At 46.2% G+C, this 24,890-nt stretch overlaps 1 protein-coding gene across 6 annotated transcripts in view; it reads left to right on the plus strand.

Annotated features, from left to right (window-relative positions):
* Dgka (diacylglycerol kinase alpha) overlaps window positions 1-24,890 on the plus strand; it is a 36,664-nt gene that overhangs the window by 9,900 nt on the left and 1,874 nt on the right. For 4 of the 6 annotated variants that reach the window (XM_045152482.1, XM_045152485.1, XM_045152484.1 and 1 more), the window contains exons 2-20: window positions 4,036-4,180; window positions 4,574-4,647; window positions 4,977-5,109; window positions 5,373-5,450; window positions 5,955-6,004; window positions 7,211-7,285; window positions 7,482-7,601; window positions 7,703-7,817; window positions 9,826-9,914; window positions 10,052-10,171; window positions 10,353-10,451; window positions 10,771-10,851; window positions 11,095-11,168; window positions 11,294-11,368; window positions 14,487-14,572; window positions 14,664-14,753; window positions 23,668-23,828; window positions 24,071-24,135; window positions 24,368-24,458. In XM_045152482.1, the coding sequence (XP_045008417.1) occupies window positions 4,036-4,180; window positions 4,574-4,647; window positions 4,977-5,109; window positions 5,373-5,450; window positions 5,955-6,004; window positions 7,211-7,285; window positions 7,482-7,601; window positions 7,703-7,817; window positions 9,826-9,914; window positions 10,052-10,171; window positions 10,353-10,451; window positions 10,771-10,851; window positions 11,095-11,168; window positions 11,294-11,368; window positions 14,487-14,572; window positions 14,664-14,753; window positions 23,668-23,828; window positions 24,071-24,135; window positions 24,368-24,458 (1,821 nt within the window). Of the gene's footprint in view, window positions 1-3,725; window positions 3,807-4,035; window positions 4,181-4,483; window positions 4,648-4,976; window positions 5,110-5,372; window positions 5,451-5,954; window positions 6,005-7,210; window positions 7,286-7,481; window positions 7,602-7,702; window positions 7,818-9,825; window positions 9,915-10,051; window positions 10,172-10,352; window positions 10,452-10,770; window positions 10,852-11,094; window positions 11,169-11,293; window positions 11,369-14,486; window positions 14,573-14,663; window positions 14,754-23,667; window positions 23,829-24,070; window positions 24,136-24,367; window positions 24,459-24,890 lie in introns of those variants that run through there. The other 2 variants (XM_045152483.1, XM_045152487.1) reach the window with 2 other exon arrangements.

The following is a 24,890-nucleotide window of genomic DNA, read 5'->3' on the forward strand; positions in this document are numbered from 1 at the left end:
ACCTAATCATTGTTTTTGTTCGTGTGTGTACGCACGCATGCCTGTGCTTGTGTGTGTGCGCATACATATTGGTTATGTGTGTGGGTGCCCATGCATGTGTAGGTGTTGCAGCCAGAGGTCAACATTGGGTGTCTTCTTCAGTTGCTCTCCACCTATTCTTTCAGACAGAATCTCTTTCAGAACCTAGAGATGACCTATGCTGCTAGCTAGCCACTGAGTCCATAGGGAGTCTCTGTCTCCCCAGTGCTGGGATTCCAGGCACAAACCACCATATGTGGCAGTTTACCTGGGTGCTGCAGATCCAAACTCAGAGAGAGAGAGGCAGATAGAGAATGTGCATGCAAGGGCCTCTAACCACTGCAAACAAGCACCAGACGCATGTACCATATTGTGCATCTGGTTTACGTGAATCCTGGGGAATCAAACCTGGGTAATTTGGCTTTGCAGGCAAGCACCTTAACTGCTAAGCCACCTCTCCAGCCCCCAGACCTATTTTTTCTCAATTTTTATTAACATTTCCCATGATTATAAAAAACATCCCATGGTAATACCCTCCCTCCCCTTCCCCCCACTTTCCCCTTTGAAATTCCATTCTCCATCATATCCCCTTCCCATTGCAATGTGTCTCTCTTTTATTTGGATGTCATGGTCTTTTCCTCCTCTTATGATGGTCTTGTGTAGGTAGTGTCAGGCACTATGAGGTCATGGATATCCAGGCCATTTTATGTCTGAAGGGAGCACGTTGTAAGGAGTCCTACCCTTCCTTTGGCTCTTACATTCTTTCCACCACCTCTTCTGCATTAGACCCTGAGCCAGCCCTATTTTTTAATATACTATTTTCCTTAACCTCCTAACTGTGACCTGTAGGTACCATTCTTCTTATTTTACTGATGTAATCTGCCTAAGCCACACAGTGTTATCACAGCTAAAAATCGAACCCAGTAGGCCAGGTGTGGTAGCATATGCCTATAATGCCAGCACTCAGGAGGCAGAGGTAGGAGGATCAATGTGAATTAAAGGCTACCCTGAGATGACATAGTGAATTCCAGGTCAGCCTGAGCTAGAGTGAGACCCTACCTCAAAAAACAAAAACAAAACAAAACAAAAGGAACCCAGTTAGGACTGACTAGTTCTGACTCTCAAACTGTCCTGCACCATTACTGTAAAATATGAAACTAGCCAGGCATGGATGCACACACCTCAGCACTCTGGAGGCAGAGGTAGGTGGACTGCCATGAGTTTGAGGCCACCCTGAGACTACATAGTGAATTCCAGGTCAGCCTAGGCTAGAGCGAGATCCTTCTTCAAAAAAAAACAAAACACTTCCTGAGCCTGAGCCTCTAGAAGCGATGGCTTCCTCAGACGATGAGGAGGAGGAAGACGACCTGGAGGCCATGCAGTCCCGGCTGGCCACACTTCCTAGCTGGGGCCACCTAGCTGGGGTCCTCCTGCTGGTTGTATGCATATGCCTCTGAGCAGCGGCCACACCATTATCTCTTGCACTACACCTCCATTTGTGAGGCACTGCATTTGGAGAAGGTTCTATGCTAATATCTCTTCACTCTCTAGTGAGATTTGGGGATCTCCAAGGGATTGGTCTTAGGAAGGTGGTGTATTAAAAGCATTACTTTCTGAAAATAGACAGCAGAAATATCTTGCTGTGGGGAGGGCAAAGAATCCATTTTCTCATGAAGCAATTTTGAGAATAGCTGATTGACTGAATGTTGAGGACTCTGTACATTTTTGTGTGTAAAATACTATAGAAGTGGACTTGAATAAATTTCTGCTTTAATTCTTAAAACAAAAAAAAACTATCGTTATTGCTGTTATTAAATCACCAAGGAAGGCTAGGGTGTAGCTCAAAGGTAGACAATTTGCCTAATATGCCCAAGGCTCTGAGTTTTATCCCTAGCGCTGTAAAGAAAATATGTTATGGCTGAGTGTGGTGGTACACACCTTTAATACCAGCACTCAAGAGGCAGAGGTAGGAGGATTGCCATGAATTCAAAGTCACCCTGAGACTACATAGTGAATTCCAGGTCAGCCTGGGCTAGAGTGAGACCCTACCTGGGGGGGTGGGGGGAGAAAAAAAGGAGGAGGAAGAAGAGAAAGAAAAAATAAGTTGCTGGGTTGAAGGAATGGCTCAGTGGGTAAAATGCACTTGCTTGATTCCCCAGTACCCAGATAAAGCCAGATACACAAAGTGGTACATGAGTCTGGAGTTCATTTGCAGTGGCAAGAGGCCTTGGTGTACCCATACTCATTCTCCCTGTCCTTTTCTCTCTTTCAAATAAATAAAAACATTTTGGGGCTGGAGAGATGGCTTAGTAGTTAAGGACCTTGCTTGCAAAGCCTAAGGACCCAGGTTTCATTCGTACCCACATAAGCCAGATGCACAAGGTGGTGCATGCATGCATGTTTGCAGTGGCTAGAGGCTCTGACATGCCCATTTTGTCTCTCTCTCATCTGTCTCTTTTTCCTCTCTCGAATTAAAAAATAAATAAAATATAAAAAGTATTTTAAAAAGTTTCAGGTCTGGAGGGCGTGGTGGCGCACACCTTTAATCCCAGCACTGGGGAGGCAGAGGTAGGAGGATCGCCATGAGTTCAAGGTCACCCTGAGACTACATAGTGAACTCCAGTTCAGCCTGAGCTACAGTGAGACCCTACCTCAAAAAAAAAAAAAAAAGTTTCAGGGCTGGGGGATGGTTCAGTTGGTAAGGGCACTTGCTTACAAAGCCTACAACCAGGATTCAATTCTACAGTATGCACATAAAGGCAGATGCACAAAGTGGCACATTTGTCTGGAGTTCATCTGCAGAGCAAAGGCCCCGGCAAGCCCAACTTCTCTCTCTCTCTCTTTGCCCACAAATAAATAAAAATATTTTTAAAATATTTTTTATTTTATTTGCAAGCAGAAAGAGATAGAAGACAGTCAGACAGACAGAATGGGTGCACCAGGGGCTCCTGCCACTGCAAATGAACTCCAGACGCGTGTTCCACCTTGTGCATCTGGCTTTTACATGGGTACTGGGTGTGGTGGTGGACTCCTTTAATCTCAGCACTTGGGAGACAAAGGTAGTGAATTCCAAGCCAGAGTGGGCCACAGGGAGATTCTACTTCAAAAAACTAAAATAAAATAAAGTAAAATAAAATTAGTAAATAATTTATTAGATGGGGCTGGAGAGATGGCTTGGCAGGTAAAGGAGCCGGCTTGCAAAGCCTGACAGCCTGGGCTCCGTTCCCCAGTACTCACATAGAGCCAGATATACAAAGTAGTGCAGTTGTCTGGAGTTTGTTTGTAATAATGCCCTGGTCTGACCATCCTCTCTCTTTGCTGGGAGTGGTGGCCCACGCCTTTAGTCTCAACGTTCAGGAGGCAGGGCTAAGCATGAGTTCAAGGCCAGCCTGGAATTACCAAGTGAGTTCCAGGTCGGCCTGGGTTAAAGTGAGGCCATGATTCATCGGGACAGGGGACTCGGTGCTTGGGCAGGTAGCGGCCCACGATACCGTTTCTGCTTGGCTCCTGGGTCCCGAACCAAACGCCGAGGCTCCTTCATGGCTGGTAACGCAGCCCGGAGGCAGGAAGCCCCCCGGCCCTTGGGGTTCCAGCGCTCGGCTCCCCGCGGTCCTGGCGCGGCCCCGTCCTCCTCCCGGTGGAGCTCGGCGGGTCCGGGGGCGCGCGGCGGCGGCTGGCTCCGCGTGGCGCGTCGGCGCGGAGGTCGTTGCGGGGCGCGGGGCGCGGGGCGCGGGGCTGAGCGGAGCTGGGAGAAGATGGGGCTGTGCGCCTGGAGGCGAGCTAGCGCGGTGAGCGCCCGCGGGCCAGGGCCGGTGGCGGCGGGCGGGCGGCGGCGGGGCCGCGGGGTGCAGGGCTGGGGCTGGGCACCCCCTGGCCCAGCGAGAAGGCGCGGGGGACCGACGAGGTTGAGAGAGCCTCGGCGACGAGGACCGAACGGAAACACGCGAGTCGACCCGGAGCGGAGAAAGAAAGATGCCGACGGCGGCTCCACGGAAGCTCTGGTCCTCTTCCTCCCAGGGCTACCCTCTGAGGAGGAGCAAGCACCGCAAGATCTTCCACCAGATTGTCTTTGCCAACATCCTTAAGAAAAACAGAAAGATGGCTAAGGAGAAAGGACTAATAAGCCCTGAGGACTTTGCTCAACTGCAGAAGTACATGGAATGTGAGTCCCCCTCGCAGCCCTTCCACTCTGAAGGCTGGCCAGGAGACTCCCTTGCTTGTCTGGGCTCACTGCACCCTGGACCCCAACACCCCCCACCCCAACTGTCCCGCAGCTAGTCTACTCCTCAGATAGGCCCGTGATAGGAAGGGAGGAGAGGAGGCGCCTGGGGTTCCAGCTCTCTGCCTACCTTCCCTATACTGGCTTTGCGGGCTCCAGGACTCAGAGGAGAAAAGAGTGCAGCCTTTGGAGATGAGTTGTTTTTGCTTCTGTGTTTCTTCTTGGGATTTCTCCTTTCATTCAAAGGTTGTTTCTTCCTACTGGAAATGTCCAGGTGGAACTCCAAGGCCAAGAGAGCTGAGCTGGCCTAATGCTCTTGTCTTTCTTCATACCTAGACTCCACCAAAAAGGTCAGTGATGTCCTAAAGCTCTTCGAGAATGGTGAGATGGCCAAATATCTCCAAGGAGATGTGAGTGGCAGCTGTGAACCCTCTCCTTGACCAACCCCTCTCATCTTTGGTTTTACTAGTTACTCCATCGGGATCCTTAACTTCCGGGGATGTTTCTGGGTCCACTCCCTGCTGTCTCTCCTTTAAATACTCCACTGTTTGTTGATACAGCAGCTCTTGCTTTAGGACAAAACAAAGGATCCTACTAAGTCAGGACTTGGCCCAAGAAAGCACACTCCTGCCTCAGATGCTTGTCAGCTCGACCTGAATCATATCTATCCCCACTCCTCCCAGTTCCTCAGTCCCCAGCTTCCACCCTTCAGACTCCCCAGGTAATGCTTTTATTATAGGCCATTGGGTACGAAGGATTTGAGCAATTCCTGAAAATCTATCTGGAAGTGGAAAATGTTCCCCAACACCTAAGCCAGGCACTGTTTCAATCCTTCCACACTGGTCACTTCTTAAACAAGACTGAGAAAAAAGGTACATTTAATCAAGTATGACTGGGCAGAGCCTGTGTAAGAAAAGTCAAATTAATGTGGGTTTGAAGATAAGAATTAAAGTGAATCACATGTTGTGGGCAGGTTAGGAGAAAGGTGGAGGGGAGTCACAGGAGTCACTAGGAGCCACTGGGGGGAAAGCGAAAGGGGAGAGTTGAAATACGTAAAAGAAAAGAAAAGGAGCCAAAGTGGAGAGAGAGTCCTCACCTCAGATCTGCTGCACTGATTGATTGATTTATTTTGTAGCCAATGTAGTATGTCTCAGTGATGTCTCCTGTTACTTCTCCCTCCTGGAGGGTGGCCGGCCAGAAGACAAGCTAGAATGTGAGTTTACCATTCTGGACAGGAAAAGGATGGAAAGGAGAAGTGGAAAGAGAAATGTTCTCCAGTTCTCATTCTTTTGGGATTCTTTTTTTTTTTTTTTTTTTGGTTTTTCAAGGTGGGGTCTCCTTCTAGCCCAGGCTGACCTGGAATTCACTGTGGAGTCTCAGGGTGGCCTTGAATTCACAGTGATCTTCCTACTTCTGCCTCCCAAGTGCTGGAATTAAAGGCACAAACCACCATGCCCGGCTATGGTCTCAAACTCTTGTGTGTGTCTTTTCACTCCTTTTTCTTTCTTTCAAACTCTTGATCCTCCTAGCTTTAGCCTTTTTAGTGCTAGGATTATAAGTATGCTCCCAGCTCTCCCATTTGGTCCATCTCTCTGAGTCTCATCCCAAACTCTAGGCCTTTCATCTAAAAACTCCCTTTTTAGCACTTTATTTGCTCTGTGTCCTGGAGTGAATTGTGACTCACACACTAACCCTGGCTTCTCTGAAACCCCCACAGTCACCTTCAAGCTGTACGACACGGACAGAAATGGGATCCTGGACAGCTCGGTGAGTTGCGGGTCCTGTGTGCTGGTCCAGGGGTACACATTAGCGTTCTCCAGCTCAACACTTCCAGGGTCCTAAGAAGCAGAGAAAGGGCTGGGAGTATACCTCATGTGATAGAGCAATGCCTAGCACACACAAGAACCTGGGTTTAAAAAGGGAGAGAAGCCAGGCATGGTGGCTGGCACACGCCTTTAATCCCAGTACTCGGGAGGCAGAGGTAGGAGGATCGCCGTAACTTCGAGGCCACCCTGAGAGCACAGAATTAATTCTACTTCTAGGTCAGCCTGGGCTAGAGTGAGAACCTACCTTGAAAAATCAAAACATAAAAATAAAAAATAGAAAAAGAGAGAAGCTGCCAGGCATGGTGGCTGATGCCTTTAGTCCCAGGACTCAGGAGGCAGAGGTAGGAGGATTGCTGAGAGTTGGAGGCCACCCTGAGACTACATAATAAGTCTCAGGTCAGCCTGGGCCAGAGAGAACCCCTACCTCAAAAAAACAAAACAAAACAAAAACAAAAAAGAAAAGAAAAGAGAGAGAGAGAGAGAAGCCAGCTGTGGTGGCACACACCTTAAGTCCCAACACTTGGGAGGCAGGAATAGGAGGATCACCATGAGTTTGAGGTTACCCTGAGACTACATAGTGAATTCCAGGTCAGCCTGGGCTATAGCAAGACCTATCTCAAAAAATAAAAACAGAGAGAAAAAAAGAACCTGAGTTTGATCCCCAGCATTGCTTCCCCACCCAAATAAAGAGGAAGAGGAGGAGGCACTGGCATAGACACTGAGTCTTCTAGAGCTAAATTTGAGAGTAGTTTCTAAGCTCTTGATCCTTAAGAGAGAAAGCTGGAGATATGGAGGCATACATATTTATTTCCTTGGCAGAGACAACTGACAACAAGAGATCAATTTGAGGGTGGAACCCAGAGCCCTGATTTTTGGAGAAGAGTTTGGATGATGGAAATAAGGGGATGTGTCTCTTACCCTCTTTTTAAAAAATTAATTTTATTTATTTGAAAGAGAAAGAGGTAAATGAGAGAGAGAGAGAGAATGGGCATATCAAGGCTTCTAGCCACTGCAAACATCTTATGCATATGGCTCATATGGGTTCTGGGGAATCTAACCTGGGTCCTTTCACTTTGCAGGCAAGCGCCTTAACTGCTTATCCATCTCTCCAGATCCCCCTCTTACCTTCTTGCCCTCTTTGCCTCAGGAAGTGGAAAAAATCATCCTCCAGATGATGCGAATGGCTGAATATCTGGACTGGGATGTATCTGAGCTGAGACCGGTGAGGCATCCCTTTCTTCCTATCCTTGGTCGTCCTCTCTTCTGCATGGTCCTGCATCCATCCACCTTACCCCACCTCTTGATGGGCTACTCAGTACCCACTGCTAGAATGGCTATGCTGGGTGTCCTGAGAGGCAGTGGACAGGTGTCGGAGGGACCATTCCCGCCACAGACAGCCCTTCTCCCCCTGCACTCAGATTCTTCAGGAGATGATGAAGGAGATTGACTATGATGGCAGCGGCTCTGTCTCCCTAGCTGAGTGGGTCCGGGCTGGGGCCACCACTGTGCCACTGCTGGTCCTACTGGGGATGGAGATGGTGAGTGGACAAGGCTTATGAGGTGGATGGCACAGTGTCCTTGAGTTGGACTCGCCGGAAGTTAGCCCTCTAAGAAGTTGCCATCCTCTATACCCTCCTAGACTCTGAAAGATGATGGGCAGCACATGTGGAGACCCAAGAGGTTCCCCTGGCCAGTCTACTGCAACCTGTGCGAGTCGAGCATTGGCCTTGGCAAACAGGGCCTGAGCTGTAACCGTGAGTGCTGGGGCCCGAGTGTAGGAACAGGGGAGACCAGCAGTTAGTGGGGAACATGGCATTCTAAACTTAGAGAATTAGATGAGATTTTGTTTTGCTTTTTCAAGGTAGGGTTTTGCTCTAACCCAGGCTGACCTGGAATTTACTGTGTAGTCTCAGGATGGCCTTGAACTCACAGCAATCCTCCTCCTGAGTGCTGGGATTAAAGGTGTGCACCAGCCACCACACCTGGCTGAGAACTAGATTTGAATCTTGGCATCTATCAGTTTTTATGACCTTAGAAAAGCAACATAACTTTTTTTTTTTTTTTTTTTTTGTTTCCCAAGGCACGGTTTAACTCTAGCCCAGCCTGACCTGGAATTTGCTGTGTAGTCTCAGGGTGGCCTCAAACTCACAGCAATCCTCCTACCTCTGCCTCCTGAGTTCTGGGATTAAAGACACTCAGCAGCACACCCGGCAATAAATCCTGTTTCTAACAAACAAAATCAGGTTGATTCAGGGGGCTTGGGAGATGGCACTGCCTAAGTGCTTACTGCACAAGCCTGATAACGTGAATTCAGACCTCCAGAACCCTCATAAAGCCAGATTCAATGACAAGCATCTGTAATACTAGCTTTCCTATAGCTAGATGGGAGGTGGAGACAAGAGAATCCCCAGAAACTTGTGGACCAGCTAGCCTGGCAACCACAGCAGTGAACAGGAGACCCTGCCTCAAGCAAGGTAGAAGGCAAGGACCAACATCCAAGGTTTCCTCTGACCTTAACAAGCCAGATACACAAGGTGGCACATGCGTCTGGAGTTCGTTTGCAGTGGCTAGAGGTCCTCGCACGCCCATTCCCTCTCTCACTCTCTCTCTGTGTCTGCCTCTTTCTCTCTAATGGTCTTTCAAATAAATATTTTTTTTTCTAGGTAGGGTCTCACTCTAACCCAGGCTGTCCTGGAATTTACTATGTATTCTCAGGATGGCCTTGAACTCACGGTGATCCCCCTACCTTTGCCTCCCAAGTGCTGGGATTAAAGGTGTGTGCCACCACACTCAGCTAAAAATAAAAATATTTTAAAAAATCCTTTTGGTCTGGAGAGTTGGCTTAGCAGTTAAGTGCTTGCCTGTGAAGCCTAAGGACCCTAGTTCGAGGCTCCATTCCCCAGTGCCCACATAAGCCATCTAGATGCACAAGGTGGTGCATGCATCTGGAGTTCATTTGCCGTGGCTGGAGGCCCTGGTGTGCTCATTTCCTCTTTCTTTCTCACTCTCTGCCTCTTTCTCTGTCTGTTGCTTTCAAATAAATAAATACAAGTCAACAAAAAAATTAAAACACATCCTTTTCTTTCTTTCTTTCCTTTTTTTTTCTTTTTTTGAGGTAGGGTCTTGCTATAGCCCAGGCTGACCTGGAATTCACTATGTAGTCTCAGTCAGGATTGAACTCATGGCGTCTGCCTACTTCTGCTTCCCAAGTGCTGGAATTAAGGGTGTGCTCCACCACACCAGGCTAATCCTTTTCTAATAAATATTTTAAATGAAAAATGTTAAAACTATATTGGTACAATAAATGTACTTCAGGCAGTTTATGCACATACTATGAAGTGCAATAAAAATTTGTTGTTTTATTATAGTTTTATTTTTATTTTTTGTTTTTTTGAGGTAGGGTCTCTAGTTTAGGCTGACCTGGAATTCACTATGTAGTCACAGTAATCCTCCTACCTCTGCCTCCCTAGTGCTGGGATTAAAGGTGTGCGCCACCATGCCTGGCTTTGTTTTTATTATAGTTATATCTATTCATTTAGCTCAGTTCCAGCCTGGCACGGTAGATAGTGTGGGGTAGACCTGAGGTGGCAGTTCTTTTTCAGGGGGGCACGTGAGGAAAAGGCACAGGTGAGGCTCCGCCCTGTGAGCTTGCTCTACTACAACCTGACAACAAAGATTACAAGTCTTATTCTAGTGAGCCAGGAAATAAGAGATTGGGGGAAGGCTGCAGGCTAGGCTCTGATCTCCTTTTCCCTCCTCCAGTCTGTAAGTACACGGTTCATGACCAGTGTGCAATGAAAGCCCGGCCTTGTGAAGTCAGCACCTATGCCAAGTCTCGGAAAGACATTGGTGTGAGTGACCCCATGACCTCTATGCGTCCTCACCATAACTCCCATCTTGTGTCTCGTCCTTAACTTGTTGCTGCCCTCAGTGCCTTCCTCCCAAAATACTGTTCAGATCTAGACAAGGGCTTGCCTTTCTCCCCAAGGTCCAGTCACACGTGTGGGTGCGAGGAGGCTGTGAATCTGGGCGCTGTGACCGCTGCCAGAAAAAGATCCGGACCTACCATAGTCTAACCGGGCTGCATTGTGTATGGTGCCACCTAGAGGTCAGTTCAGGAACTGTCCTTTCATGTTCAAGCAGCCTACTCCACAGGCCTCTCCACAAGATCTACCTTGCCTCTAGTTTTTCCCATTCCCAATTCCCAAGGACTCTTTCCAGTCCAGACCTGCAAGCGGATACTTGACAAGGTCCCCTGCATGACCTTCTGTCCCCATCTTGTCCTTCAGATCCATGATGACTGTCTGCAGGCCGTGGGCCCTGACTGTGACTGTGGGCTACTACGTGATCACATCCTGCCTCCATCTTCCATCTATCCCAGTGTCCTGGTGAGGCCCGTGGAAGTGGCTAGGAGGGGATAAGGACAGCACTCCACACACATAGAATTCCTGTGTGCATGTGCATGTTTGGTTGAGACAAAGCCTCAGTATATAGCTGGGGCTGGCCTGAAACTCACTATGCAGCCAGGTTGGCATTGAACTCATAGTGATCCACCTGCCTCTTGAATGCTGGGATTACAGCATGAGACTCCTCATCCAGAATGCCAGTTAGAACAGGGAGTCAACACTTTTGGGATTCAGGTCAGACCCAGAAGTGAGTGATTTGTGCACAATCCACCTTTCCTTCCCTCTGCTTCCCCTCTCACAGGTATCTGGACAGGAGCGCAAACAGAGCAAATTAAGCCAGACCACAGATGATTTAAATTTATGCACCTCGGAGGCTCTGCGGGTACAGGGCTGAGGGGCTTGGGCCTCAAGTTGGTGCCAGCTTCGGGCTAGAGCCCTTCTGGAGGGGCTGAAGTGGGAAAATGGAGGGGGGGGGGTCAATGGGGAGGGCCTTTCAGTAAAGGAGGAGAAAAAGGAGGGAGAAAACACCTCAGGGAATACTGGCCTTGTTCCCCCATCTCCAGGGCCCACCTTAATTCTGACAAAATCCTGCTTTCTTTTTCCTCACTTTTTTCCCCCATTGTAGGTTGACCCTGTTTCTAACACTCACCCACTTCTAGTCTTTGTCAATCCGAAGAGTGGAGGGAAGCAGGGCCACAGGTGAGGACAGATATACTAGTTCTTCCTAGGTGAAGAGGGAGGGAGCTTGGAAAGAGGAAGGGAACATGTACATGTGAAAGGGGCACCTTGGGGAGGACATCAAGAGGTTCTTCTCCCTCACACAGAGTGCTTTGGAAGTTCCAGTATATACTAAACCCTCGACAGGTATTCAACCTCATGAAGGACGGTCCTGAGCCAGGGTGAGTATAGGTGATGGGCTTATCACATCACTTTTGTGTGTCTGAGAGAGAAGACCCAAGAGAGCAGAATTCCAATGCTTCTTTCCCTAAAGTCATTAAGTCATCCTTTTTTTTGGTTCCCTGGCCCTATTTATCCTGGTCTCAGAGGAGAATGCCAGTTTTGTGGGGTTTTTGTTGTTTGTTTGTTTTTTATGTTTTTTGTTTTTTAGTTTAAAGGTAGGGTCTCACTGTAGCCCAGGCTGACCTGGAATTCACTATGTAGCCTCAGTATGGCCTTGAACTCAAAGCAGTCTTCCTCCCAAGTCTCCCAAGCCTCCCAAGTGCTGGGATTTAAGGCATGCATCACCATGCCTGGCTAAGATACCAGTTTTTCTCTCACCATTCAGCAAGTGGAAATAACTTCCCTATTGTTCTTGCTCTGCCCTTAATAGCAACACACACACACACACACACACACACACACACACACACACACAAACACACACTAGCGAGAATGTGAGTGAGAGAAAAAATTGGTGTGCCAGGGCTTTAGCTACTGTAATCAAACTCTAGACGCTTGCGCCACCTAGTGGGAATGTGTGCAACCTTGCGCTTGCCTCACTTTTGTGCACCTGGCTTACATCTTACATGGAGAGAGATCAAGCATGGGTCCTTAGACGTTGCAGGCATGCACCTTAACTGCTAAGCCATCTCTTCAGCCTGAGACATATATTTGTTCAAATATTTATTTATTTCCTAGAGACAGTGTATGTGTGAGGATGGGAATGCCAGGGCCTCCTACTACTGTAAGCAAATCCAACATTTGTCACTTGGTGTATCTGGCTTTACATGGGTACTAGGGAATGAAACCTTGGCAGTAGGGCTATGCAAGTAAGCACTTTAACTGCTGAATCATCTCTCTAGCCCAGAAACTCAATATATGTATAATTATTACAAGCTGAGGGAGGTAGAGAGAAAAGAGAGAGAAAAAAAAATGGGCACACCAGGGCCTTCAGCAGCTGCAAAAAGACTCCAGATGCATGTGTTACTGTCCATCTGACTTTACATGGATGCTGGGGAATTGAACCCTGGTTGTTAGGCTTTGCAGTCAAGCACATTAACCATTGAGTCATCTCTCCACCTCCAGAAACTCATACTTTTTTTTTCTTTTTTTTTGAGGTAGGGTCTCACTCTGGCTCAGGCTGACCTGGAATTCATTATGTAGTCTCAGGGTGGCCTCGAACTCATGGTGATCCTCCTACCTCTGCCTCCCAAGTGCTGGGATTAAAGGCGTGCACCACCATGCCCAGCGGAAACTCATACTTTTAAAAAATTATTTTTAATTATTTATTTGAGAGCAATGAGTGAGAGCAAGAGAGAGAGATCTAGGCATAATGGTGCACACCTTTAATTCCAGTACTTGGGAGGCAGAGATAGAAGGATCACTGTGAGTTTGAGGCCCGCTTGAGACTACATAGTGAATTCCAGGTCAGCCTGTAATAGAGCAAGACCCTACCTCAAACAACAACAAGAAGGGATAGGAGAGAGAGACTGGTGCACCAGGGCCTCCTGCCACTGCAAACCAACTCCAGAAGTATGTACCACTTTATGCATCTGGCTTTATGTGGGTTCTAGGGAATTGAACCAGGGCTAGTAGGCTTTGCAAGCAAGTGCCTAGCACTGAGCCTTCTCCCCAGCCCATTTTTTCATTTTGTTTTTCGAGATAGGGTCTTGCTCTAGCGCAGGCTAACCTGGAATTCACTATGTAGTATCCGGCTGGCTTCAAACTCACAGTGAGATCCTCCTACTTCTGCCTTCCAAGTACTGGGATTAAAGATGTGTTCCACCATGCCCAGCCTCTTAAAAAAAATTTTTTTTTTGTCTTGTTTTCCAAGATAGGTTCTTGCTGTAGCTCAGGATGACCTGGAATTCACTATGTAGTCTCAGGGTAGCCTCTAACTCATGGTGATCCTCCTACCTCTGCTGCTGGAGTGCTGGGATTAAAGTTGTGTGCCACCCCACCCGGCTCAAAATATTTTATTTTTATTTAATGATTAGAGGTGGGGGGAAGAGGCAGGTAGAAAGAAAGAGAATGGGCATGCAAAGGCATCCAGCCACTGCAAATGAACACCAGATGCACGAGCCACCTTGTGCATCTGGTTTACGTCAGTCCTGGTGAATCAAACTTGGGTCCTTTGGCTTTGCAGGCAAGTGCCTTAATAGCTAAGCCATCTCTCCAGCCCTGGCCTTTTTTTTTTGAGAGACAGGGTCTCACTCTGGCCCAAGCTAACCTGGAATTCACTGTGACTTTATACATACAGTGATCTTCCTACCTTAGCTTCCCAAGTACTGAGACTAAAGGCTTTTTAAAAATTTTTATGTATTTATTCATTTCTGTTCTTGTATGTGTGTGATATATGTATGCACATTTGTATGCCACGGGGCGTACATATGCAGGTGTGAATGTGTGTGTGGTGTGTGTAGGTCAGAGATTGATGTCAGGTTTCTTCCTCAATTGCTCTCCACTTTATCTTTAATTTTGTCTGCTTTTAAGGTAGGGTCTTGCTGTAGCCTAGGCTGACGTGGAATTCACTATGTACTCTCAGGCTGGCCTCAAACTCAGTGATCCTCCTACCTCTGCCTCCCAAGTGCTGGGATTAAAGATGTGCGCCACCACACCCGGCTGCTCTTCACTTTATTTACTGAGTCTGTCCCCTGAACCCAGAGCTCACCCAGTCAGCCAGTCTAGCTAGCCAGCTTCGCCCAGGGATCTTCTATCTTTGCCTCCCCAGAACCAGGGTTATAGGCAGGCGATCACAAAACCCTCTGGCGTTTTCATGGGTACCAGAGATCCAAACTCTGGTTCTCACACTTGTATGGCAAGCTTTTTCACTTTCTCCAGCCCCCTCACATATTTTATTTTAATTTTCCAGTTGTGTTTTTTTGTGGTGATGGGGATCAAACCCATGGTCCCATGCATGCTAGGGTAATGCTCTGACACTGAGCTACACCACCATCTCTAAACTCACATCTTTTGACAAAGAGGGACAGAGTCATAGGAATGAGAGAGAAGTCTGTCCAGGAATTGAGTAGCCTCCATCTTATTACCCATCTTAATCTGTCTCTCTTTTTGTCTCAGGCTCAGATTCTTCAGAGATGTTCCTGATTGCCGAGTTTTGGTGTGTGGTGGAGACGGCACAGTAGGCTGGATCCTAGACACCATTGGTCAGTGCAGGGAGAGGCTCCGGGCAGGAGATGGGGGCAGTGGTCTTCCAGAGACAGCTCCCTCCATCCGTCTCTTCACCTACCTTCCCAGACAAAGCCAATTTACCTGTTGTGCCTCCTGTTGCTGTGTTGCCCCTGGGCACCGGAAATGATCTGGCTCGTTGCTTAAGGTGGGGAGGAGGTAAGCAGATAGAAGTTGTTTGACTGGAAGCACGTCAGGGTTGCTGAGTGGTCTAAGGCACTGTGTTTAGAAATTGGTTGACTGGAGTATGGTGGGGAAGTTGTAATAAGCACACCGAAGAATTTAGATGTCTGGTATAGAAAGAGAGTTGAAGGGGCTAGAGAGGTGGCTCAGTGCTTAAGGCCCTTGCTTACCAAGCCTTACAACCTGGGTTTGATTTTCCAGTACTTACATAAAGCCAGATGCACAAAGTAGCACATGTTTCTGGAGAACCAAGAGGCCCTGGTATACCCATACTCCTCTCTCTTCTGTCTCTTACTCTCCTTCTCTCAGACACATACATAAGTAAATAAATATTTCAAAAAGTACTGGGTTGAGCCAGGCATGGTGGTGCATGCCTTTAATCCCAGCACTAAGGAGGCATTGAGAGGTAGGAGGATTGCTGTGAGTTCGAGGCCACCCTGAGACTACATAGTGAATTCCAGGTCAGCCTGGGCTAGAGTGAGATCCTACCTCAAAAAAAAAAAAAAAAAAAAAATAGGACGGTTGAAGGAGGCACAGATGGGTAAGTACTAAAGTGGAGTAGCTAAAGGGAAGGGAGCTCTGAAAGGAATAGGAACATTCTGAACCAAAGAGGGTCAAGGGTAATTGTTCTCTTCTCAGGCAAACACCTTAACCGCTAAGCCATCTCTCCAGTCCAAATTGGGTCCTCTTCTCTGTGAACCTAAAATACACATTTGTTTGCCACAAACAACTTGTAGGGCTAAGAGGATCAAGAAATGATGCAATGATGGTGGGGGGTGGGAAACAATGTAGGAGTGAGGAAGGTTGTGTAAGAGCTGAGCCAGATAATGCTGATGGAGCTAGCAGTTTGCTTATCCAAGGTTCATTCATTCATTCAAATAACTAACCAGGTACCTGCTCCTCCATTTTCTATCAATTCTTCCTGGGTCTGTGGCTGTAGTCTCTAATGTACTCCTAGTTCTCATCTTGCATTCATTTTGTTGCTGTGTGTATGATCATGTGTGTGAATGTGGGCATATGCGTGTCACAGCACACATGCAGAAGACAAGCTCAGGTATCAGTCCTCACTTTCCACCTGATTTGAGGCAGAGTCCCTCATTGTTCATTGCTGCATTCCCCAGGTTAGTGCGTCTGCAAGCTTCTGGGGGATTCTCCTGTTTCCATCTCCCATCTCACTTTAGACAGGCCACGGTAACAGGTTCATAGGCTGCAGCGTCCAGCTTTACCTAGGTTTCATGGACCCAAATTCAGGTATTTCAACTTATACAACAAGCACTTTATCCTCTGAACCATTTCCCTAGCCCTCTTATTTCTTTTAGTTTTTATTTATTTATTTGAGAGACAAGAGAGGGAGACAGACAGAATGGGCATGCCAGGGCCTTTAGCCACTGCAAATGAACTCTAGATGTATGCGCCACCTTGTACATCTGGCTTACGTGGGTCATGGGGAATCAAACCTGGGACCTTTGGCTTTGCAGGCAAGTGCCTTAACCGCTAAGCCATTTCTCCAGCCCTCCTTTTATTTATTTATTTATTTATTTAAATTCTATTTTAGCTGGGCTTGTTGGCATACACCTTTAATCCCAGTACTCAAGAGGCAGAGGTAGGAAGATTGCCGTGAGTTTGAGGTCACCTTAAAACTATATGGTGGGTTCCAGGTCAGCCTGAGCTGGAGTGAGACCCTACCTTGAAAAAACAAAACAAAAAATATTTTATTTATTTATTTGGGGGGGTGTAAAGCAGAGAGAGAGAGGATGGGTGAACGAGGGCCTCTAGCCCTGCAAATGAACTCCAGATGCATGTGCCACCTTGTACATCTGGTTTACATGGGTCCTGGAGAATTGAACCTGGATCCTTCGGCTTTGCATGCAAGCACCTTAACCACTAAGCCATTTCCCAGACCCCTCTTATTCTTTTTTTTTTTTTGGTTTTTCGAGGTAGGGTCTCACTCTACCTCAGGCTGACCTGGAATTCACTATGTAGTCTCACGGTGGCCTTGAATTAACAGTGATCCTCCTACCTTTGCTTCCCAAGTGCTAGGATTAAAGGCATGTGTCACCACACCCGCTTGTTTATTTTTTTTTATTTTTTTTTACTACTTTTATAAAGTTTTTTGCTTTTTATTTTGTTTAGTGTATATTTCTTTTATTTACAACTTTTATGCTTAAAGACAAACCATAATAATTCCTTCCCCTCCCCCACTTTCTCCTTCACAACTCCACTCTCTATCATATCCCCTCCCTCTCTCCATTAGTCTCTCTTTTATTTTAATGTCATCATCTTTTCCTCCTACTATGAGGGCCTTGTAAGGTATTGCTAGGCACTATGAGGTCGTGGATATCGAGGCCAATTTCTGTCTGGACAGTTGCATTGTAAGGAGTCATACCTTTCCTTTGTCTCTTAAGTTCTTTCTGCCACTAATTCCACAATGGACCCTGAGCCTTGGAGGGTGTGATAGAGATGTTTCAGGGCTGGACACTCCTCCGTCACTTCTTCTCAGCACTATGTTGCCTTTGGGTGATCCCAGTAGTCACTGCCATCTGAAAAGAGAAGCTTCTCTAACCAAAAGTGAGAGTAGCCTTACTATATGAATATGGACATTAAGTATAGTGCTTACAGGGCAGTTTGCTGGTCATAATATGTGCATTAAGCCAGATAAGAGCAGGCTTTATACCCCTAAAGCTCATGACCTCCCCTGCCGTAGGCTTTTGATTAAGTTTTCAGTACCAGGCTTGTATTCCCTCCCATAGGGCGGGCCTGCAGTGCAATGAGTAGTGGAAAGAGGCCTGGTGCACCCAAATACACAGACAGGCGCACACCTGTGCAAATTAATTAATAAAAATTTAACAACAAAAAAGCCAGGCATAATGGCACACACCTTTAATCCTAGAACTCTGAAAAAAAAAAAACCCAAAAATTAACTAATTAATTAGTTAAAAGATCTCTAAAAACGTATTTTATTTGTTCTGGTTTTTCGAGGTAGGGTCTCATTCTAGCCCAGGCTAAACTGGAAGTTACTGCATAGTCTCAGGCTATCCACTAATTCATAATGACTCTTCTCCCTGTGCCTCCCACGTGCTGGGATTAAAGTCATGCGCCACCACACCTGGCATGAATACACATATTTTTTGCATATTTTATTTCACTTTTTGGGTTTTTTTGAGGTAGGGTTTCACTCTAACCCAGGCTGACCTGGAATTCACTGTGTATTCTCAGAGTGGTCTTGAACTCATGGCAGTCCTTCTACCTCTGCCTCCCATGTGCTGAGATTAAAGATGTGTACGTACCATCATACCCAGCTTTCTTTTTGCATATTTTAATGTAAAATTATATATACAAAATGTTTTGGTTTTGTAAAATTATCTATTTATGAGAGAGAAAGAGGCAGATAGACTGAAAAAAAGAATAGGAATGCCAGGGCCTTTAGTCACTGCAAAGAGCTCCAGATGTATGCACCCCCTTGTGCATTTGGCTTATGTGGGGACTGGGGAATTGAACACTGATCCTCAGGTTTTGCAGGCAAATGCCTTAACTGCTAACCCATCTCTCCAGCCCTGTTTGTTTTTATTTTAATTTCTTTATTTTCAAGGAGAGAGAGATGAAAAGAGAGAGCAAGTGTATGTATAGGTGTGCCAGGTACTCCTGCCATTTCATACTAACTCCAGGTGCATGCACCACTTTGTCCATCTGACATTATATGGGTGCTGGGGAATTGAACCTAGGCTGTCAGGCTTTGCAAACATGCACTTTAACTGCTGAGCCATCTCTCCAGCCCTTTTTTGGGGGGTGGGGGTAGGGTCTTGCTCTATCCCAAGCTAATCTGTAGCCCTAGGCTCACCTCAAACTCACAGCTCACAGTGATACTTCTGCCTCTGCCTCGTAAATGCTGGGATTAAAGGTGTATTCCACCATGTCTGGCTATATAAACAATTATTTATTTAATTTGTTTTTTAAAAGATTATACTTTTTTGTTTTGGTTTTCCAAGGTAGGGCCTCACTCTAGCTCAGGTTGGCCTGGAATTTACTGTGTAGTCTCAGGGTGGCCTGGAACTCACAGTGATCCTCCTACCTCTGGTTTTGGCAAGAATCATTGTCAATCTTTGCCCAGGGAATTTCAGCAAAGTCAGATGGATAAAGTCAAATCACAGTAGATCAAGCCATCAATGAAATGTAAGAAATAAGACTTCTTTTGTTTGTTTGTTTTTTCCACTCTAGCCCAGGCTGACCTAGAACTCACGCTGTAGCGCCAGCTGGCCTCAAACTCACAGTGCTCCTCCTACCTCTGCGTCCCTAGTGCTGGGATTGGCATAAGCCACAACATCTGGCAGGACTTTTTGTTTTTCTAAGTTCTTCTCATTACAAAAATGTTAGTTGGGCATGGTGGTGGCACACACCTTTAATACCATCACTCAGGAGGCAGAGGTAGGAGGATCACTATGATTTTGAGGCCACCCTGAGACTACACAGTGAATTCCAGGTCATCCTGGACAGAAGACCCTATCTCAAAACAAACAAATAAAAAAGTTAAATACTTGTGGCAAGGCTGGCCGTGGTGGTACACACTTTTAATCCCAGCACTTGGGAGGCAGAGGTAGAAGGATCACCACGAGTTCGAGGCCACTCTGAGACTACACAGTGAATTCCAGGTCAGCCTGAGCTAGAGTGAAACCCTGCCTTAAAAACAAAATAAACAAACAAAAAAATGTGGCAAAAAATGATTTAAGCATTTCAGATACATGTGTCAAGAAAGCTAGAGTTCCCTGAACTTTCCTGGTCTGTTCCTTTGTGGTTTTCTTTCTAGATGCGTACTAATAGTTAAGTTCCAGGTCAGCCTGAGCTAGAGTGAAATCCTACCTCAAAACACACACATACAAAGAAAATAAGATTAATTTGTAGATTTTCATTTTTTCTTCCCTCCCTCCTTTCTTTCCTTCCTCTCAAGCAATTGGAATATGGGTAGGGGCTACCACACCCAGCTTTTGCTTTAGTGCTAGGGATCCAAACTCAGGTCTTATGCTGATACTGCAAGCACTTCACTTGCTGAGCCATTTCCCTAGCACCTCCCTCCCAATGTTTACCGAAAATATTGTTACCAGAGAAATCACCTCAGCCCTTGTGTAAAGAAGCCTAAAGTGAGGGATGCCTCGTCCAGAGTGTGTGTGTGTGTGTGTATTTTTTTTTTTTTTTTTTTTGAGATGAAGTCTCATTCTAACCCAGGCTGGCCTTGAATTCACTATGTAGTTTCAGGCTGGCTTCCAACTCAGGAGGTAGCAATCCTCTTACCTCTGCTCCCTGAGTGCTGGGAGTGCTCCACCTTGCCCAGCCAGAGCGCTTTTCTAAATGAAAATCAGAAGAAAGGTGAAGGGGGATTTCCATGTAACCAAGAGTTCAGTGAAAGGAGCAGTTCCAGAAGGGGCTGGGGAGAGCCAGTCACCTCAAGTCTTTGTCTTTGCAAGGAAGCACCTTTAACAATTGTTCTTTTATTATTATTGTTATTATTGGTTTATCAAGGTAGGGTCTCACTTTAGCCCAGGCTGACCTGGAATTCTGTATAGTCTCAGGGTGGCCCCAAACTCACGGTGAGCCTCCTACTTATGCCTCCTGAGTGCCGGGATTAAAGGCATGTGCCACCAGGCCCAGGTTTAACTTTTTTTTTTTTTTTTTAACTTATCTGCCAGCAGAGAAGGAGAGAGTATACACATGCAGAGCCTCTAGCCACTGCAAATGAACTACAGATGGATGCATCATTTTGTGCATCTGGCTTTTCTTGGGTACCAGGGAATCAAACCCCCAGGCCAGCAGACATTGCAAGCAGATGCCTTTACCTGCCGAGTCATCTCCCCAGCCCCCCATTAAGGCTTTTATTTATTTTATTTATTATTTAAAACTCAATATTTAAATTTTTATTTTTATTTATTAATTAGAGACAGAGAGAGGGAGAGAGGGAGAGAGGGAGAATACAAGTGCGCCAGGGCCACTAGGCACTGCAAATGAACTCCAGACACATGCGCCACCTTGTGCATCTAGCTTATGTGGGACCTGGGAGTTGAACCTGGGTCCAGGCTTCACGGGCAAGTGCCTTAACTTTTTTTTTTTCCCCAGCCCTATTTTTTTAAAAAAATATTCTATTTACTTGCAAGCAAAGAGAGAGAGAATGGGCACTTCAGAACCTCCTGCCACTGCAAACAAACTCCAGACATGCAGCACCTTGTGCGTCTGGCTTTACATGGGTCCTGGAGAACAGAACCCAGTGTGGCAGGTTTGTAAATAAGCAACTTTAACCACTGTGCCATCTCCCCAGTCCCATTAAGGCTCTTATTGATTGGGCATGAAATCTATTCTTTCCAGGGTGCCATGAGCCTTGGGCGAGAAACCTGCAGTCCACCTCCTTTGGCCAAAATAAGAAATAGTTAATTGTGCTTTAACTTTGCACTTAGTTAAAGGCCCGTTTATGTGGCTCAAAACTCATGATGGCTACAGGATGGATGTTTGAATTAGGAGATGGCTAACTAAATTCATGACCACAAGTTTACCTTTCGGCTTTTGTTAGCTTTGGGCCAGGAAGGAAGAGCTAATTGTATTTACCGCTGTCAGTTTACCCTTTAGCTTTGTGGCCACACTGAAGCTCCAAGCTGCTCTTCTGGTTCATTTTTAACTAAGCGTGACAAGCAGTTTGAGGCTTCTTGCTGAAATGCTAGTGTCTAAAAGTTTTAAAATCTGCCTCCTGTCCCTGTTCTCTAACTCTGTCTACCCCAACAGTATTTTGGTAAGAATTTCCCAATTACCTTCCAAAAATGGTTTTTCAATTTATGCTTCAACTGCAAATGAGAATGCTAGTTTACTTAATCTCCTTACAATTTGTTAATCTGATAGACAACACAAAGTTAACTTTTTTCTTTTCTTCTTCTTTTTTTTCCCCCAGGTAGGGTTTCACTCTAACCCAGGCTGACCTGGAATTCACTATGTAATCTCAGGGTGGCCTTAAATTCATGGCAGTCCTCCTACCTCTGCCTCCTGAGTGCTAGGATTAAAGGCATGCACTACCATGTCCAGCTTTCTGAAAATATTTCGTTTATTTTGTTGGGGAGGAGAGAATGGGCACGCCAGGGCCCCCAGCCACTGCAACTGAACTGTAGATGTACTGCCTTGTACATCTGGCTTGTATGGATACTGGGGAATTGAACTTGGGTTTTTAGGCTCTACAGGCAAAACGCCTTAATCACTAAGCTATCTCTCCAGCCCACCACCTCATTTTTTATGGATATTTTATTCATTTATTTTTGTTATTATTATTATTATTTCATTTTTTTTGGTTTTTCAAGGTAGGGTCTCACTCTAGCGCAGGCTGACCTGGAATTCACTATGTAGTCTCAGGGTGACCTCAAACTCTTGGTGATCCTCCTACCTCTGCCTCCCCAGTGCTGGGATTAAAGGCGTGCACCACCATGTCCAGCTTTATTTTATTATTTTTTTTTAATGATTCACTGGAGAGTCTTAACTTTTTTTTTTTTCTGTTTTTGGTTTCTCAAGGTAGGGTCTCACTCTAGCTCAGGTTGACCTGGAATTCACTATGTAGTCTCAGGGTGTCCTTGAAGTCAGGGTGATCCTCCTACCTCTGCCTCTAGAGTGCTGGGATTAAAGGTGTGCACCACCACTCTCGGCTCTATTATTATTATTATTAACATGGTTTGTATAGATACAGCATATGTTGGTACCCTCTTTTCCCTCGTGCCTGCCCCCATTCCACTGGAGACCCTTCTCAGTGGGGTTGCAGGTGTTCCCAACGAGGTTACGGGTTATGCTTTGTGGGAACAGTCAGTTATTTTTTGGGGGGGGATGGCCCCTGGGCATGATGTCTCAACCTATGGCTCTTACAATCTTTCTTCTCCCACCTACAAAATTCCCTGAACCTTGGTGGGTGAGGTGTTTTTTTGTTTTTTTGGTTGTTTGTTTGTTTGGAGGTAGCGTCTCACTCTAGCCCAGGCTGACATGGAATTCACTATGTAGTCTCAGGGTGGCCTTGAACTCACAATGATCCTCCTACCTCAGCCTCCCGAGTGCTGGGATTAAAGGCATGTACCACCAAGCTTGGCTGTGAGTTTTAAGTCTACTTCAGGGATGAGCTCTTAGGAGCCTCTGGATTTCTGCTTTGGTATGTGTAGAGTGTCCTCAGGGTCTGTCTCCTTCACCCTGGCACTGACTATCAGGCTCAGCATGGAAGCAGCACTCTTGCTCATTTGCCCAATTCCTCTGTGGTGTCAGCTGTGGCTTGGTTGAAGTGTGAGGAATAGTTTATCTCCTCCGGTCTCACTACCTTCTGAAAAAGAACAGATTCTCCAATGGATAGTGAACTCAGCATAGTTTAAATGGGATAAGAAGCATCATTAATTTAGGAAGAATTTGATGTATGTAACCTCTCTTTTAGCCAAAAACTAGTAAGAGCTTGACATTGGAGAACAGAATCTTTGTTTCCACAGGATTCTGATCTGGTTTCCAATTCCAGATATGGGTTTCTTTACACTGAACAGATCTCTTAGCCCATCACAAAGCTATTGGTCACCTACCAAGGCTGTGTGCCACGATTGTGCTGAGCCATCTCTCTGGCCCTTTTTTTTGAGGGAGGGCCACATTTTTCTGGATAGTCCAATTTTCTGGATACATTTGAAGTCATCTTTAGATATGCAGACACACTGAGAATATTAATCTTTCAACACAATGTGGAGAAGTGACAGCAAGAAGTTGACTTTAACATTGGCCCATGGGAACCTATTTATCTGACCCTTTCATTGACAAGGGCTGGAAGCCCCTATACAACCAGAGCAGCAGGTTCTTGGGGTCTGTGGAGACAGGCTCAGGGCTTCTGCTAACCTGTCTTTTCCTCTACCCTTAGGGTATGACGGACAGAATTTGGCAAAGATCCTCAGAGATTTAGAGATGAGTAAGGTGGTACATATAGATCGATGGTCCGTGGAAGTGATACCTCAACAAACGGAAGAAAAGAGTGATCCAGTCCCCTTTCAAATCATCAATAACTACTTCTCCATTGGTGTGGTCAGTGGACTGGAGCACCAAGGGAAGGGAAGGAGTTGGGGAGGAAGAAAGAAAGGAAGAGAGAGGCTAAGGGAAGAGTGATGCAGGGGAACTAGAAGTGGGGTCCACAGTGATATAACATGCTGAACCCAGACGGGGAAAGTCAGAGAGGTGAGGTGAGGGAGGGGTGGAGGTGACTCTACAGAAAGAGACCTCTGTACAGAGAGGCTAGCTTCTAATGTTATATGCCTATAACTCTACAGGATGCCTCTATTGCTCACCGATTCCATATCATGCGAGAGAAATATCCTGAGAAGTTCAACAGCCGGTGAGGGAAAAGAGATGGGGACTGGACAATCAGTATTAAGACCGGATTTGTGACCACGTTTGACTTGGAATATTTAGATAGGCATTGATACCTCTAAGAAACCACCCACCAGAGTTCCTCCTGTTCCCACTGGAGATGGGAGGTTGGTCCCCTTCCTTGTTACTGTCACCCCTGCCTGCCAATCCTGTGTAATACCTCTTCTCTCCTGGGCCTTGCACTGGGGCTGACACAGGATGAAGAACAAGCTCTGGTACTTCGAATTTGCCACATCTGAGTCTATTTTCTCAACATGTAAAAAACTGGAGGAGTCTTTGACAGTTGAGGTGCGTGTCATGTGATGAGACTCAACCCCATCTTCTTTCTAGTTTCTTTTCTTCTTCTTCTTTTTTTTTTTCACTGTTTGGCTTGGTTTGGTTTTTCTTTCTTTTTTTGGGGGGGGGGTTGAGATTGGGTCTCACATTATAATGCAGGCTAGCATGAAAATTGCACCCATCCTGCTTTCTCTATCTCGTGAACCACCACATCTGGCTGCTGCTGCTTCTTTTTCTTTTTTCTTTTTGGAGGTAGGGTCTCACTCTAGCCCAGGCTGACCTGGAATTCACTATGTAGTCTCAGAGTGGCCTCGAACTCATGGTGATCCTCTTACCTCTGCCTTCCAAATGCTGGGATTAAAGGCGTGCGCCACCATGCCTGGCTCCACATCTGGCTTCTTTTCAGTTTCTTGTATCCAAGTTTCTTCCTCTACATGTTTCCTT

This window comes from Jaculus jaculus, chromosome 6 (genome assembly GCF_020740685.1).
Source record: "Jaculus jaculus isolate mJacJac1 chromosome 6, mJacJac1.mat.Y.cur, whole genome shotgun sequence".
Lineage (NCBI taxonomy): Eukaryota > Metazoa > Chordata > Mammalia > Rodentia > Dipodidae > Jaculus > Jaculus jaculus.